The sequence below is a fragment of the Chenopodium album genome, chromosome 22 (assembly GCF_948465745.1).
Source record: "Chenopodium album chromosome 22, dcCheAlbu1.1, whole genome shotgun sequence".
NCBI classification, from domain to species: domain Eukaryota; kingdom Viridiplantae; phylum Streptophyta; class Magnoliopsida; order Caryophyllales; family Amaranthaceae; genus Chenopodium; species Chenopodium album.
The window spans coordinates 40,723,860-40,739,802 of NC_137855.1; the positions used below are offsets into that span (position 1 = coordinate 40,723,860).

At 30.8% G+C, this 15,943-nt stretch overlaps 2 protein-coding genes across 2 annotated transcripts; both read right to left on the reverse strand.

Annotated features, from left to right (window-relative positions):
- Nucleotides 1–5,005: 5,005 nt before the first annotated feature.
- Nucleotides 5,006–9,074, reverse strand: LOC145605735 (farnesyl pyrophosphate synthase). The gene is made up of 12 exons (XM_081661805.1): nucleotides 8,894–9,074; nucleotides 7,685–7,709; nucleotides 7,019–7,134; nucleotides 6,827–6,913; nucleotides 6,593–6,709; nucleotides 6,412–6,500; nucleotides 6,280–6,331; nucleotides 5,886–5,981; nucleotides 5,726–5,770; nucleotides 5,548–5,637; nucleotides 5,401–5,472; nucleotides 5,006–5,290 (listed from the first exon to the last, which is right to left on the reverse strand). Exons 1-12 carry the CDS (start codon nucleotides 9,002–9,004, stop codon nucleotides 5,162–5,164), a joined length of 1,029 nt encoding a protein of 342 aa, XP_081517931.1. The 5' UTR covers nucleotides 9,005–9,074; the 3' UTR covers nucleotides 5,006–5,161.
- Nucleotides 9,075–13,194: 4,120 nt separating this feature from the next.
- Nucleotides 13,195–15,695, reverse strand: LOC145605699 (E3 ubiquitin-protein ligase At1g63170-like). Its single transcript, XM_081661770.1, has 3 exons — nucleotides 15,053–15,695; nucleotides 14,090–14,456; nucleotides 13,195–13,515 (listed from the first exon to the last, which is right to left on the reverse strand). Exons 1-3 carry the CDS (start codon nucleotides 15,568–15,570, stop codon nucleotides 13,372–13,374), a joined length of 1,029 nt encoding a protein of 342 aa, XP_081517896.1. The 5' UTR covers nucleotides 15,571–15,695; the 3' UTR covers nucleotides 13,195–13,371.
- Between the last annotated feature and the right edge of the window lie 248 nt (nucleotides 15,696–15,943).

The window sequence follows — 15,943 nt, forward strand, 5'->3', positions numbered from 1 at the left end:
TACATGTAAAAATTATAAAAAAATGTATATTAATAAAATATACTATGAGACGAATCTAACAAGACCAATCATGACTATATTATTTTTATAGATTACCAGTAATTTATGGTCAAAGTTTTCATAGTTTGACCCAAAAAATGACAATGAGGCAAAAAAAAAAAAAAAAGAGGATTGAGGATCATTGATTATAAGAGAAAAGTGAGAGGCCTTGGGACAAAAATTATCGATCAATAATGGAAGTTTTAATCGAGTTATGATGTAAATTTTTTGAAAATACAATGATACCATCATGTAATGAATCGAGGATACATAATATAGGAGGAACCCTAAAAGAAAACATGACAAATTAGCTGATCAAACATAAGAAAAACAAATTGGGGGTTTTCTTTATTGAACATCCATTATATTGCTCGAACTAGTCAACTAAATGATGCTTCATGAGTTCATGCTTGCTAGTATGTTTTCAAATTGAAATTTATTAATTACGAAATTTGATTAATGTCAAAAACTTAATTTAATTCTGAGTAATTTTCTATTTTCTAGAATATTGATCGTGTGGGCAACATATGCAAAGGCATAGATGGTGCTATTTGCATTTCATAAACACACATTAATCCCACATAATCATTATTATATATGTAGTACCAATGAATCGAATCGAATCGAAATTTTAATTAATTATTGATTTCTTTTCAATTTTTTTATTTGGAAGGTAAATGTTATTTCATGGATAAAGTTGATTGGCCAAAATTAGTGCAAGAGAATGTTGTTGAAGTATTTATAGAATTATAACATACAAGGAGCTCCGATAAGATTTAGATGGCATAGTATGTAGTTAGGATCAAGGACTTGTGTACGATAGCTCACATGTTTAAAGTCTTCACTCTATTTGTAATTCGTGGTTCATTTGAGGGCCAAAAAAAAAACAAAAAAAAAAAAAAAAAATTCACATGAGAGTTGAATTTTCATAAAATAGATTTCAAACTTTGATAAAACTAAACATCGTTCCAAGACTTCCAACAATAACAACAATCTTTATTGCTCAAATGATTATAACAAGCCCGTTCTTTTCTTAATAGTCGCATCATATTAACTCAACACATCAACTAGTTTAAAAATTATTTATATATATATTAGTAACTAAACATACTAATGTTAATACAAGATTAATGTAAAGTCAAACTGATGTAACTATTGATCAAAAGGCGTATATATGGATTGTATACGAAGATGTATTGGACTTGCTTTGTATCTAATGTGGTCTATAGAGACCATATATATTGCAAATTATATAGTTAGAACAACAAGATTAACTTGTCAAGAGCTAAATTTTTAATTTACATACATGAATGAAGATACAAGGTATCGTTAAAAAAAAATTAATCCAAGTTTCTCCACCCTTAAATCTCACACACCAAAGCTAGCATAAGTCAAGGCACTTAATTTTCCTCACATACATAAATAATCAATACATTATCATATCATCATATATATTAACATAAAGTCAAACCTCCTTTAGTCAATGCAGTTGCATGGTTGAGGAGGATGAGGTTGATTTAGTATTTAACTTGTCATCCATCTCGGATAGATCCGCCCCGACCGAGTGTCCACGGCGAAACCCGGGTTTGTTCCCGTGTCTATGAAGCCGACATCGAAAGGATCCGACATGAGTAGTTGGGGAGCAAAGACAATTTATTCGGGTACTTGACGACTTTTTTAATGGGCCCTTTTGTTGGGCTTCTGCTTCTTTTTGGGCCTCTTGTTGTTTATGGGCCTCTTCTCTGTTTAGATTTTGTAATGAGCTTTTGCGCCTCATGGGTGGCTCCTCCTTTATTTGATCCATGGGTGTCCCAATGTTTTAGGGCCTATTAATTATAAATTTCAACGATAAACTAATTTATGTGTTAGAACATGTATAATTTTTCAAAATAAAATAAAATAAAATAAGATGTGGATTATTATTCATAAAATTTTCTTTTTACAGACTCTTAAATTAATAATACAACAATGTATTCGTACATTAGCGCGATGTGTAGTCTGAATGAAGAAAAATAATTCTTCGTATTTGATGGTTGTAGTTACCGGGGAAGTTATTAAAGAATTTTTAAAAATGTTTTTGAAGACAAAATGCTAGAATTTGAGGCACAATTTCTAGAGCTTTCTCATTAAAATTGACTCCTAAATTGCCATTAATTATCATAGTTTAATGATACTTAAGGTTTCATAACCTCATATAACCTATGTTTAGACTTTGAGCCTAAGTTCTTATACTTTGTATAGTGATTTCCCCCAAAAATCTATTATATATTGCGAACACATCAAAAATTGATATTTTGTGGTCAAATCATACAAACTTTGACCAAAATTAATATATACTATATTGTCATACACAATGAACTATGTTTGTCATATGCATAATGTGAATTGTAGTAATAATAATTATACAAGAAGTATTACATTTTAATATAAATAAATACTTGTAATGTTTACCAATGTTAAATCACAAACGTGACAATCAATTCCATTAAGAATATTAAAACTTCTCTAAAATTATTGGATGCATGACCCAAAAAAATTTCATGTTAATGACTTCAAAAGCAATAAATGTTAAATTAGATACAATTATATATGTAAATGATCAATTACTTATTATATGTACGAACATCATATGATATAATGTAATCAATAAATTAAGCGAGGAAAATAATAAAAGAGATACCTTATAATTATGTCTTCAAAAAGCTGAAAATATTTATGACGAAAATTGTAGTGCAAGGTGAGAAGATTAATTAGGGTATCCAAAGTTCTTGTGCCTTCTCTTTTGGTAAAGAATTGACCAGAGATGGAACAGAACCCCTTAGAGAAAAGAGGAAGAAAAATATAAAGTAAATAGAACAAAAGTCACCAATTTGAGCTTGTTTATTCTTGATAACTTCGTTAGGAGCTTCCTATTTTTAATAACATAAATTTTGTGATATATTTAGAATATAAACAGCTATTGGAATACTAATTTTAGACATGAATCAATGTTTCTATGTGTTATTGGTGCGTGCATCTAGGTTGTGATGATTATGTGGATTGTTTAATGTACATGGATATTTTGAGTGGCAAATTTGTTTTATAACGGCAACAAATTTGACATTTGTCAAATGTATTAAATGTAAATATTGAAATATCAAAATTGGTTTTCAGTACCCTAGGTGCATATATGAATTAGCAAAATACTAAGTGGATGTTGGTGTAGTGGTGATTGGGACTACACTTGGTAGGGATGATTTGTGTTCGATCCCCCGCAACAACAATTGGGAGGGAACTGGAACCTAACTACCTATAACTGATCTCCAAATCTAGATTAGCCTAAAGGGTGAACTGGGTGGAACACCAAAAAAAAATTACTACGTATGAATTAGCAAAATAACAAATTCGCTTTGATATTACTTAGCTTATCAAATAAAGTAAAGGCAATATTGTGGTTTAGTGTTATTTTGAGGCAGTATTTGTTTAAATGAATACTTTTTTTTTTTTTTTTTTTTTTTAATTTTTTTTATTTTCACCATGCCTTGAAAATTGAGGCATGTAAATTTTTTAAAATTAGATCATGATTGCTTACTTAATTACTAGACTTCACAGTGTAAAATACATATATCTTACCAAATGTTTGTATTTATAAACCGTACGATGATACAATTCATACAAACATACAATCACTTGAATCATTTTAGATTAAAGCTAAGATAATAGAGTTTTACTAGACTCTACAATGTAAAATTTCATGTTATGTTGTAGTCTTGTAGATTGTACATTTTAGCAGCATTTACAGAGGAAACTTACATGGGGGAACGCATACTCGGAGTCTTTAACATGAGCCATTAAATCGATCATCACACCTAATAGAATTGGAGAAGAGATTGGGTGTTACCTGAAGCTTGTGAGTATCATGATAAGCAGTTAAGATGTGTTCTCTCACAAGCTCATCGCCGGTCAGATCAGTGAAAACACATCAACCAAAAATCAAGAACAGAGAATCTGCAGCACTCGCGTTCTCAAGCTTAAAATTTGGTGATTGCATCCTCATATCCTTGTACTCCATATTCATATATATGCATATTCTGTTATGCTAATAGAGCATATTTATGACTTATGACAGAAACTAATATGATCATATCGAAAAGAAAATGCTGTATTATACTAAAATCAAAGAAATTTGATACAACGGTACTACAGTTGTGCACCAAAACAACTCAGTAAACTCTTCTGGACCACTGTAAGTCTCTGATAGCAACTACATGCATAATGTATGCTTAAGAGCTACGTATAGCCTAAGATCATTGCATTTCGCTTTATAATTCTCTTATCTAGCTGTAGACTTGTAGACTTACAGACATTATAGTACTTTACAATGTAAATATGTAACAATTGAACATTTAGAGTTCAAGAAAACAACTCAAGTATATACTTATATGAAGTACTGGTTTAGAAGAGTCTGCATGATACATTGGTACCTATTCCAGTGAAGACAGTTTTGTCACAGAAGACTGAAACTTTCACTGTTTTTCAGGCAAAGTAACAGATAGGTAACTTAGTCAGGATAAGTTCGACAATATCTGAAAGGAAGTTAGCGGAAAAAAGACTAGCAGTTACATACATATACAGGCTGATGAGGCGTTGAGTACATGTTACTGTACATTACAGTGCAACCTCTGCCCGACTACCTCAAAAACTACTTTCGTAACTCTTCCAAACACTACCTCAACTAACACTATTTTGTGCCATAGTAGAGTTGGCTCCGCCAAAACTATGACAGCTACTGCAGAACAGAGCATCCCCAGTTCCTGGTTAAGGAATAGTACACCTGCAAATTGTCTTTTACTCTAACTTCTAGGGTGTTTGTGCATACTTCTTTTCTCAGTTTTTCTTTTAGGGAGATCGGGGATGGTCAATACTCGAGAGAGAAAATGAGCTTGATCTGATCCAGCAGGTTTAAGATGCTTAAACATAGACAAACTGAGACACAAAGGCAATCTCCTTCACAAATGGAAGGGATCATTTATAATATAAACTGTCTTTGCAGAATAATTAAGTTACAAAAGCCACCTACATAACACAACAAGCCAATTACAGAATAAATCAAAAATCAATTGAGGGCGAAAACACCAAGACTTCACTTCTGCCTCTTGTATATTTTCGCCAAGAATGACTTCAGGACAGCCTGTACAGCCTTATTAGGATGTGCTTCAATAGAGGTGATCAAGTTTTCATAACTCGTGCTCTCAAAATCGGCAAATGCGCCCTAAGAAAGTTAATGACAAAATTCAGTACAGAAAAGAGAATTGGTAAAGACATAAGGAGAGACTTATCCAAGATAGATAAAGAGCATAATATATGATGGAAAACACTAACCTGAAGATCAAGCACATTATAGAGTTCTTTTACTCTTGCGACACAAGCTGGGTCTTCTTTGCCGTAATTTTCCTGAAAAACCAATTTATGGATGAGAACATGAAAGATGGCACTGACTTAAAATTGCATGAGAATGACAGTACTTACATGTAAGACTTTCTTCTGTTCATCATTACAAAGTTCTAAGGCTTTCACAACCAACCAGGAGCACTTAAAATCCTCAATATCAGTTCCAATCTGAAGAGTAAAAATCATAAAATTAAGACATTTGAATAATCAGATACACAAATTAAAACATATTGCAGGCAACAGGTTTGTATCTCACCTTGCCAATGAATTCTGGGTCCCCATAACAATCAAGATAATCATCCTACAAAGGAAAAACATCGGAATCAATCATTCTAAATTCAAAAGGCAATTCTGTGAAGAAGGTATAAGAACTGGAAGTACATTCATCTACTTTATGCTGTCAAGTGTCGACTGACCTGTACTTGGAAATATATTCCCATATTAATCAAAATGTCTTTGACATTTTCATGATCTTCAAGCTTCTCACCAGACATTAGTAAAGCACAAGCTACCTACATGTTAGAGCAATGTGTCAGACGTAGTTGACATCATCTATTCTCAGCAATTGAATGAATTTTATAGAGCTATCCCGATCCCATTCATGTTTTTCTGCATATGTATGATCTAATTATCTTTCATTACAGCTTTACAGGGATGCATCCTCACATTATAACTTTTCGAAAAACCATTTAGCATTCAGCAGGATCATGAAAGCAAAAGCTTGCTTTAACAACTGAGAGTTAGGAGAGCTGTGGTCTATCAAAACATGCTATGAAATCGCTAGGGCATATTTTCCAGAATCAAACTTACAGAAATATAGAATGAGTAATAAGCAGTTTTGTACTGAACAATGCGACGGTGCCTGCAAAACAATTCAGCTTTAATTATTAGATGAGTACAAAGCAAAAGCTGTAAGAGAAGAATTGTTTCATTTCCACTTACAGATCCAATGAATATTTTGAAAGATCTTTCTCTCCTTCAATGGTAGTGATCAGATCAATCATCTGTCCACTAGCAGTCTGAAATTCTACCTATAATAGGTGGAAAAAGTTTATGATTATCAGAGCATATTCATTTCATAGTAATTATCCCTTGTTACCAACTCTTTACAATGCAACGTTACCTCATTAAACAAATCCAACAAGTCAACATAGTACTTCTTGTCCCTAAAATGCTTCCTGAGAATTCTTGGGATTTGGTTTCGAAGTATTATACCATCATTGACAGCAATCATCCCAACCTGACAGGAGAAAATTTCCATTAAATACCATCAAATACTGATTTTACAAGATTATAATACAGAATTAATGAAATATTATAATATAATTAAAGGTTCATATTCACAACAGAAGCAAACCTTAGGAACTCTGAACCAGCAAGGTTGACCACGCCTTGTATGAGAGTTATCCATGATGTCATCAAGAACAAGAAAATATGCTTGAAGCTGTTAGAGAGAGGGAACAGAAAATAAAAAAATTTCAGTTAATGGTTTCCCTAAAAGATTAACAGAAGGGACAGCTAACTTCAGTGAAAATTGATGTCTATATACCCATTCAATGCACCACCCCAGGGCTGAAGAAAGAAAGACTTCATCATCAGTCAACTCTTCTCCTTCCTTTAACAGCTTGTAGCTGTCAATAACAGAAAGCCCACGATTTAGCTTCCCTGCACGACACAAAATCAGCACCAAAATGTAAGGTAAAGCAACTTGTGGTATTCAAAATTGGTGTCCCAAGCTTCTCTAATTAGATATTCAACTCGTTCCTTATGACAATAAAATCTTCAATATCTTGTTCTTCTGAAAGTTATGCTACTTAAATATCAAAGTATACAAGGCAGAAGGACACATCTTATACTTTACTGCCTTTTGAATTTCAAATTTTCATAATCATCACATCATTCGGTGAAAATATTAAAATGATAGATCACAAAACTATTAGAGCAGCTTATTAAATTATTATTATATTTGATTTTTGTTTATTTTTATCACTCATCAGATATATAAAACAATTATTCCCTTAATATCATTAAAAAAAAATAAAGTAAAATAAAAAAACAAGGTGACCATAAAACATTTAAAACAAATTTTTTTTCCTTCCAAAAGAACAAACACAAGATAGAGCAAAGAATCAAATGCCAAACATCCTTTATGTTCCATACATGGCCCAGCATTTATTTAAAAATGAGTAGATTGACAAGGACAGAACTTCCTCACCTCCTGGAACATTATAATCCAGCATCTGCAGGGCCAAAAAAAAAAACACAAAACAAAAAAAAGCATGTAAGAACCATATATACGACACCATTATATTATTTCAAAAAACGAAAAAGGCGGTTTAAAATTCAATGATTTTAAAGAGTTATTTTTTACTTCCTTATTCTCAATTAGGTAAAAAAAGGAATTTAGTAATTAGCATTCAAACTTCAACTACCAAAACTCTTAAACCTAAGAACCCCACTTTATATCTAATGAATTCCTATGCAAGTAGTCTCACATTCTTGATTCAATAGCATCAGCACTCCATTTTGCTGCAAGACATGATTAAATACATAGAGAAGTCTAACTGAAATCATCTTAAGAGACGATAATTAGGCTCAAATCTGTAAACCAGGAGGCAGGGGTGTCAACATTATGGACATTTTAAGTCGGTACAACAAAGGCTGCTCTAAGTGGCTTCAGAATTTAAACATTGATCGGATTATTTTTCAGATTAGAAATGAATTAATACAGTTGATAGGTTCACTAAACTATGCTAAACGGTACGCCACCAAGGTAGAAACTCTAGAAAGGATAGCTTGTTTAAAGTACACCAAAGTCTAAGCAAGTTTTTCTTAGGCAAAGTGCTATCACTTGGATGGCCTTGTATCATCTAGCTTACTTTATTTACTACTGCTAATGAAAATTTATAAATCTAGTTCTAAAATGGAAACTCAAGACAATCTACACCTTATTGGAACATATTTAAGAACAAAAAAATCAATTATATTATTAACATTTTAATCTTAGAGTTATCATATCTAGTTTTCTAACTAACGTTAACCAAACATAGATTAACATAATGCTATGATTTTCAATAGTTTCTCAAAGCTTGTAGATCAGACAATTAGGCATATTAATTTGCAAATTGAAACACATTGTATCAATAAATAATATAAACATTAAATAAAACTAATCAAAAGCTAAATCATACAATTTGCTACACAAAAACAAGATTAATGAACAATTTAAATCAAACAAAAAATACCCAGATCAATTAATCAATCTATAACAGATTAATCTATCAGTAAACACAACAAAACATTGATTAATTACAAAAAAGGGTAGATAATCCTCAAGAAAAAAAATCATTAACACCCCATTAAAACAAAATTAAATTGCGAATTAAAGAGACAAAAAGGTGAAATTACAGAAATTAATGAGTACCCTGTCAACCCATTGGCGAGAAGTGTCAGTCCATTCAAAAGCAGGATCATTGAGAAGCTCAGATTTAAGAATTTGATAAACTTGGAGAAATTTTGACCTCAGATCGCTCATGTTTTCTCTTGTTGGAAAATTTTCAGTTTGTGAGAGAGAGAAAGAAGAGAAGAGAGAGAGAGAGAGAGAGAAATAAGAGGTAAGGAAATTGAGAATTGTTCTTGGGTTTATTTTGTTATATAAGCAGAGTCAAATTTGAGGTTGGACAAATCAGAACTCAACCAATTCACGAGGGAAGCAAGGAGCAAGTGCAATTCCCTTGGTTGGTGAAATTAACCCGACCCGAATGACCCGACTTAATACGAATGACATGGAGTAAATGAGACTAATAATTATGAGACTAATAAATTACATAATTAAACATTAATGAGAATTCGTTATAAAAATCAATATGATCTAATTTTGATGGGTGGAATTAACTTGACTTGAATATATATGAGTGACACAACATATATGAGAGTAATGAGACTAATAATTACAGTAAATTACATGATTAAATATTAAAGACTTACAGTGTGTGAATTCGATATAGAATTTAATCTTATTTTGATTGGTGTTATTAACCTGATTTGAATGACCGGATGAAATATGAATGATACGAAGTATGAAGTAATCGAGACTACATAGTATGTTATTCGGTCTGACTCAATCTAATCCGTACTCGCAAGAGTCACGTCCATATTACAATGTAAACCGAATTCAATTGAAGTGACTCGTTTGGTACCTCGGATTGACTACTTTTCTATCTTAATTACTTTGGAAACATAAAGGTCCAATAATTAACAATATAATTGGGCTTTCTTTTGGATTCAATTTCTAAATTTCACGTTTGATTGAATATTAGAGAGTGGCAATAATGTAATTTCGGGCAATTATGGGGGTATGGGAGTCACTTGCTTTCCTCGCTAGACGATAAATAAATACTCCATACTTTGACTCTATGTTGCACGTGCTGCATGAATTTCTCGCCCTCCTCAAAACGGCGTCGTATACTACAGTCAGCTCTACCGTTAAAAAGTGTCTGACAATCTGTCATTTACTCATTTATATATTCTTATTTATTTTTTTTTTTTTTACAGCAAAGCAGTACAGATTATGTGATATCAAATATCAATGCCAGAATAAATCAGCAAAATCCAAAATGATCATAGATCTAACATTATTTTTTATTTTTTTGAGTGTAAAGAAAACAATGGGTGATATAGAATACAAAATTCGGACTAGTAAATTCTTGGCAATGACTAAACTTCCGATGAAAGCATGTGTATATAGAGTCAGGTGCAAATTTTTCTAACTTTATTTGTAATAATTTGTATCGTCTTTCTCATGAAGGATAACAAGATTTAAGTCTAAGAGAGTTCAAAACATCAGTTTGGAGCATTTTTAAAAAAAAAAGAATGAACCAAATCGCAATGGACTAGGCCAATAAATTAGTAAAATCTAAAAGATCTTGCTATGTTATTTTTTTATTTCTCTGTGAATACATCCGTGAGAGCAATGATAATTACGAGTACATACAAGTTGAATAAATTAATATGCATCCGGCATCGATCTTGATGTTTTACATGAGTAAATAAATATGAGGCAATGTTATTGAGTCAAATCAATTAAATCAAACTTTGATAATTAAGTACAATACATTGATTTACATGTGATTTTCGTTCTCATGCATCTTCAAATAAATACATACTATTTTGAATGTATTGTTGTATGCACTATGTTTGTGATGGGCTGCAATGTTAAGTTCAATCAGATGAGAATGTAATATACACTGAGATGCACGGTGCACCAAAGTTGTTTATTAATATAACCTTCAAATGAGCAAGAAATAACTTAAAATAATTAACCTTAAGTGCACTCTAAACCCAATGTATATACAAATTTTCACAAGGCCAAAGGACAGGGTATTTGAATTTTCAATTATAATAACACATGAGTTGATGACTTAAATGAACACATATTGAAAGAAACAAACTTAATCAGAAAAAAATTAGTTACGTAGTCAGATAATAAAAACTCAATTTTAGCTCCGGCCAAGAAGAATAAACCCGAATACTAATTTAATATTGGAGGTTGCCGTCACGTACATGCATAATATAAATTGAGGGTACATGTAATATATTGATTCCAATGTTTAAACTAAAGGGTGCATGGTCCCATTAACGCAAGCATATAAGATTTGTCTTCCATAATATAATTTTGCATAATTAAAGCAATAATAATTCTCCACATGATATCATGTGACGAAGTGGATATGGGAAATTTTCCACTAAGATGGGCGAAAATAAAGCAATGTGATTCGTACTTCCTCTTTCCAGCAAATGTAATGCATAACTTAAGAAATATACTAGTAGAATATGTCGCTCTTTTTTTGGTGACAAAGAATATATTTGGCATTCTTTAAAAAAATCCTTCAATATTTAATGGATAAATTAAAGATATTCATCTTTAGGAAGATGTTTAATTTATTAATTAATTAATCACGCACATTCTTTGTACTTTGGATAATTATACTTTAAATTTTCAAGGAAATAATAATATTATTGATTTTGCATAGTGTTGCATAAAGTATGCTTAGGAAGTTAGGTCGTATCTTTTTCCCTCTAAAAAAGAAGCTATCTTTAACGCCATAAAAATTGGAATATAGCCATAGGAGACAATTTTGCTCATCACACCATGCAAAAAGATCGAAATTGAAGGAAAATAATTAGATATATAGAATGAAAAAATAGACCATGCGATATTCTTATGTAGAGAGGTGATTATTAATGAATTAATTTTACTGTTTTACTAGTACAATTTGTGTGGAGAGAGGTGAATATTAATAAATTAATTTTACAATTCCAAAAAAAAAAAAAAAAATGATGAAAATATTGCTTATTATTTGAATTGGAATGAGTGAGATCAATATAGTTTATGAAAATTTATTAAGGCTCTAGCTAGTTGATGAAAATTTACATTATCAATATAGCTATTTTTTTATTTAATTAATTTATTTATTTATTGTTGTATGATTAAGCTAGTTTGACTAATTGATTATTTGAAGAGCTACTTTGACTAATTGTTTGTATTAGATGTTTGTGTAAAAGTGTTTAAATTAATTTGGTAATAAGTATTTGTATGATAATGTATTGTATGACCAATAGTGAAATATGCATAATTTAAATCATGTACTCCGTATATGCTTCAGCAAACTTGATAAAGGTAGTAAATTAGATCTACTTTAGAATAAAATAGCCATTTTCTTTCAAAGGCTTCTATTTACTAGCTTTTCAAAATTACTCTTTTGAACTCAATAAAATCTCTCTATCAATTCTTTGTCAACCAAACACTCATATTAAAAGTTTGACTAGATTTGAGTTAGTCTATTTTGCCCCCAACTCGCATAACCAAATAAAAAACCCCTAGATATATTAATTAAAAATTATATATGTGGTTAGAATTGAAGTATTTTGATTTTTATATATATTTTTTTTCTCTTACAAGATTCCAAATCGATACAACAAAAGTGAATGAGAGAATTATTAGTTCGTGAAATGGTCCATATAATTGCTTAACTGTATGATGAAAATCAATTTTGTAGCAAAAGTAAAGCCTTTAATATGAACTTAGAAAGTTAAACTTTAAAGACAACCAAAAAAAAAAAATAAAAATAAAAATAAAAAACCTAAGATCTTAATAACTTTTGTACACTTATAGTCGTATCAATATACCTATACTAAAGGCGAAACCAGAAATGACACTTGTCATAATCTGGTTAAAAATTTTCCCTCCAAAAGGTCCTCTTTCTTTTTTTTTTTTTTTTTTTTTTTTTTTTTTTTTTTTCAAAGCTTCTTAGAGAAGTATTTAATTTAATACTTACTTTACAATAATACTTCTTTTCATTTGGCAAGTACATTCATTTTTACATTCAACAAAGATTTATATATTTATTTATTTTATGATGGGAACAAAATCATATAATGCAATAATGTAATATTATCTATAACTTTGTAATGTAATCCATGGTTATTTTTATTAGTCGTGCATGCATTTCTTTCTCTGTTTTCTTTAAAGATTTAAAAAATTTGTAATTACAGAACTTTCATCCTATTTTGCAATTTGATATAATTTTTTATAGTAAAATAATTGTGTAAAACTAATGATAAATATTGAAATTACCGTGCATGGCACGGGATCTAACCTAGTACTCGTATATAAGAGGACTTTCTAATGAAATTGTCACATTCCTCGTAAATTTGTACTATATACTCTTACTTTACAATATATGGTGAAAAAGTAGCTGTACAATGAAAGTAGTGTATACCCCAATTTATAATATACTTTACATAATTAAGCTATTATAAAGAAAAAAGGGGTGTTTAAGTTTCTCGTTAGTATATTTTTGGTGACAGTATATCAACAATTAACGTATATGAAGGATATGATCAATCTAAACCTTGTTTACATAAAGGACAGCATGATATAATCCTAAGCCATTGGTCCACACATTTTTTGTGGAAAATATGTGAACATGGTAATTGCCTTATCTCTTCTTTGTCCTTGTATTTTGTCAAGCATATACAACACTCCTGCAACATTAAATAACCATTTAATTAATTTTAGTGCTAATTATCAAGTAATTATAAACACACAAGTGAATAAAGATCCTATTTTCTTCACTTGATGTTAACCAATTAAAAACTAATATTACTTTCGTATTTATTTAAGTTGTGGAAAAAAATACATGTCCTAAGGTTACAGTACAGTATAAGAGATTTGTGAAAAATTATGGTTTTTTTTTATTTTTATTTTTTATAAATAATACGGCGGCGTACTCCTATTTTATTTATTTATTTATTTTAAAAAATTTGTATGCATAAGTTTATGCATAGTGTTAAAGTTCTAAAATCTGTCCGGTATCCTTATTAATTTCACTTAACACTTATTCCAAAAAAATAATACAAGAAACAAATTCAGGAAAAAAAAAGTTCCGACAAAGGTTAATAAGGATTATCCAAGTTTTATTTACAGCTAAAATAAGCTTTTATAAGGTTTAATAAGATCAACCAAGTAAAATCAGGTGAATAAAACGAATTAGCTTAGCTTGACCAATGACCACATGCATGAATAGTAAATGAGACAAATAAACAGAGGTGAACTTACTGGATTGTCCTTAGTAGGGGAGGAATTCCCAGCACCTAAACTGGTCTCAACCAATTTATATCTCCAGCAATGTAATTGAGATATTTGATCATCAGATGCTCCTTTTTCAGCAGAACCCAAGTTCATATTATAGCCAATGAAGCTACTAATTAATGGAACACAAATGCAAAGTAGAAGAAAAAGAAGGAAAGGAAAGGAGTAAGTTATGGCATTCCAAGACAATATGGTTATGCAAAGGATGTGAAGCTTCGGTGCTCGGTTAAAGGATCCGAATCGCGAGTCGAAAACCCATACATTCCCCATCACAAACCACATTGCAAAGAACAAGTCTAGAGATGCCCTGCATCTGTTCACCAAATGCAAGCCCCTGCCCAAAACCATCAATAAACACCAATACTATATCAGCATACTAATTTGTAGCACGTCCATAATCTTATTAAAGTATGTAAGATTATTAACTTAAAATGTGTTTTTGCATACTAATCTATAAACTAATTAAGATAACATGTAATGATGTTTTATATATGTGCATGCATTATTTAGGGGTACGGTATGGCATGTGCATTATTTAGATTAAAGTAATTCCACATGTAATCATGAATCATATTTCTTTAAAGTTAAACATATATATGCATGCTATCCATGGATTTAATAATACGAAGTACTCCGTATATATTATCTAAAACTATTACAAGTACAATAATTCTTTTATATTTTCTTGCATTATATTGATACTAGACAAGACTTAGGGCCTGTTCTCATTGACTGAACTGAATATTTTATAAGAGAATGAAATTAGGAGCTGAACTGAACTGAACTGAATATTTTATAAGAGAAGGAAATTAAAAGCTGAACTGAACTGAACTGAATTTCAACATATGAGAACATGCCCTTAAGTATGCAACAAAATAATAAAATGTGATGTAGTTGATAAGTAATTTTGAATTAGACAAAAAAAAGTACCTTGATTCTTCATTGTTTCTTTGTTGTTCCAAATCAAGAATGTTTATCCCATCATTTCCTTGTACCAAATGGTAATGTCTATACCTCCAATATAGGATAAAAAGGTTCATAACACAACCAAAATCATACCCAACAATCCATATTCTCATAGGCCAAACTGGCCTCTCTTCCTTAGAAAAACATAGAGTAATCAAAGTAACACAAATTTGAATAACAAGTGCTAGAAATTCAAGCATCATCCAACTATAAGAATTAAAAGGGTTTTCTCCAAGGTGAGATCTTGATCCATTTTGGTAATGAAAAACCCTTCTAAGGAACGTAAACCACTTTGCTCGCGATACCCTCATTGCCATCCTTACAACTAATGAAGCCGGAATTTCCCTAACCGGCCTTATTTGATCATTATCACTACTCGTAACAAGGGCTTCATGCGCGGTCTCTCCACCTTCCCCTCGTGTTTCACCACGTAACAAACTTGATGATGAAAGTGGAACATGTACATGATTAGAAAATCCCATCTAGGAAAAATTGAAAATGAATGCTAAGCAAATAAGCTTAGCTATTTTCGACGAGCTAGAGAAGCTTGAGGACTACTCGAATTATTATTATTAATATTAATAAGTTGATGATGATCATAGGAATTCATTTGTAGCATTTGAAGAAAGAGTGAAGTTTGAAGAATAAGAGAGGAAGGTGAAGTTGGGTTTTAAGATGGTGACCAACAACCCAACAAAACCTTTGCTTTGATAACAAGGGTATTTTAGAAGGTTATGTATTACCCATAATATTAAGAGGAATTGGTGAGATTGGATTGATTTTGAAATAGACGTAAAGGGAATTTCCTACAATAACTGTTGGCCTAACAAATTTAATTATATTTATTGTGTTCAT

Coding starts and splice junctions, on each gene's coding strand:
- LOC145605735 (XM_081661805.1), bottom strand. CDS start 9,004: ATGAGCGATCTGAGGTCAAAATTTCTCCAAGTTTATCAAATTCTTAAA. Junction 6,710..6,826: donor GCTGGTTCAGAGTTCCTAAG/GTTTGCTTCTGT, acceptor TTCTCCTGTCAG/GTTGGGATGATTGCTGTCAA. Junction 5,638..5,725: donor ACCCAGAATTCATTGGCAAG/GTGAGATACAAA, acceptor TTTACTCTTCAG/ATTGGAACTGATATTGAGGA.
- LOC145605699 (XM_081661770.1), bottom strand. CDS start 15,570: ATGGGATTTTCTAATCATGTACATGTTCCACTTTCATCATCAAGTTTG. Junction 14,457..15,052: donor AGAAACAATGAAGAATCAAG/GTACTTTTTTTT, acceptor GGTTTTGGGCAG/GGGCTTGCATTTGGTGAACA. Junction 13,516..14,089: donor CCCCTACTAAGGACAATCCA/GTAAGTTCACCT, acceptor TTAATGTTGCAG/GAGTGTTGTATATGCTTGAC.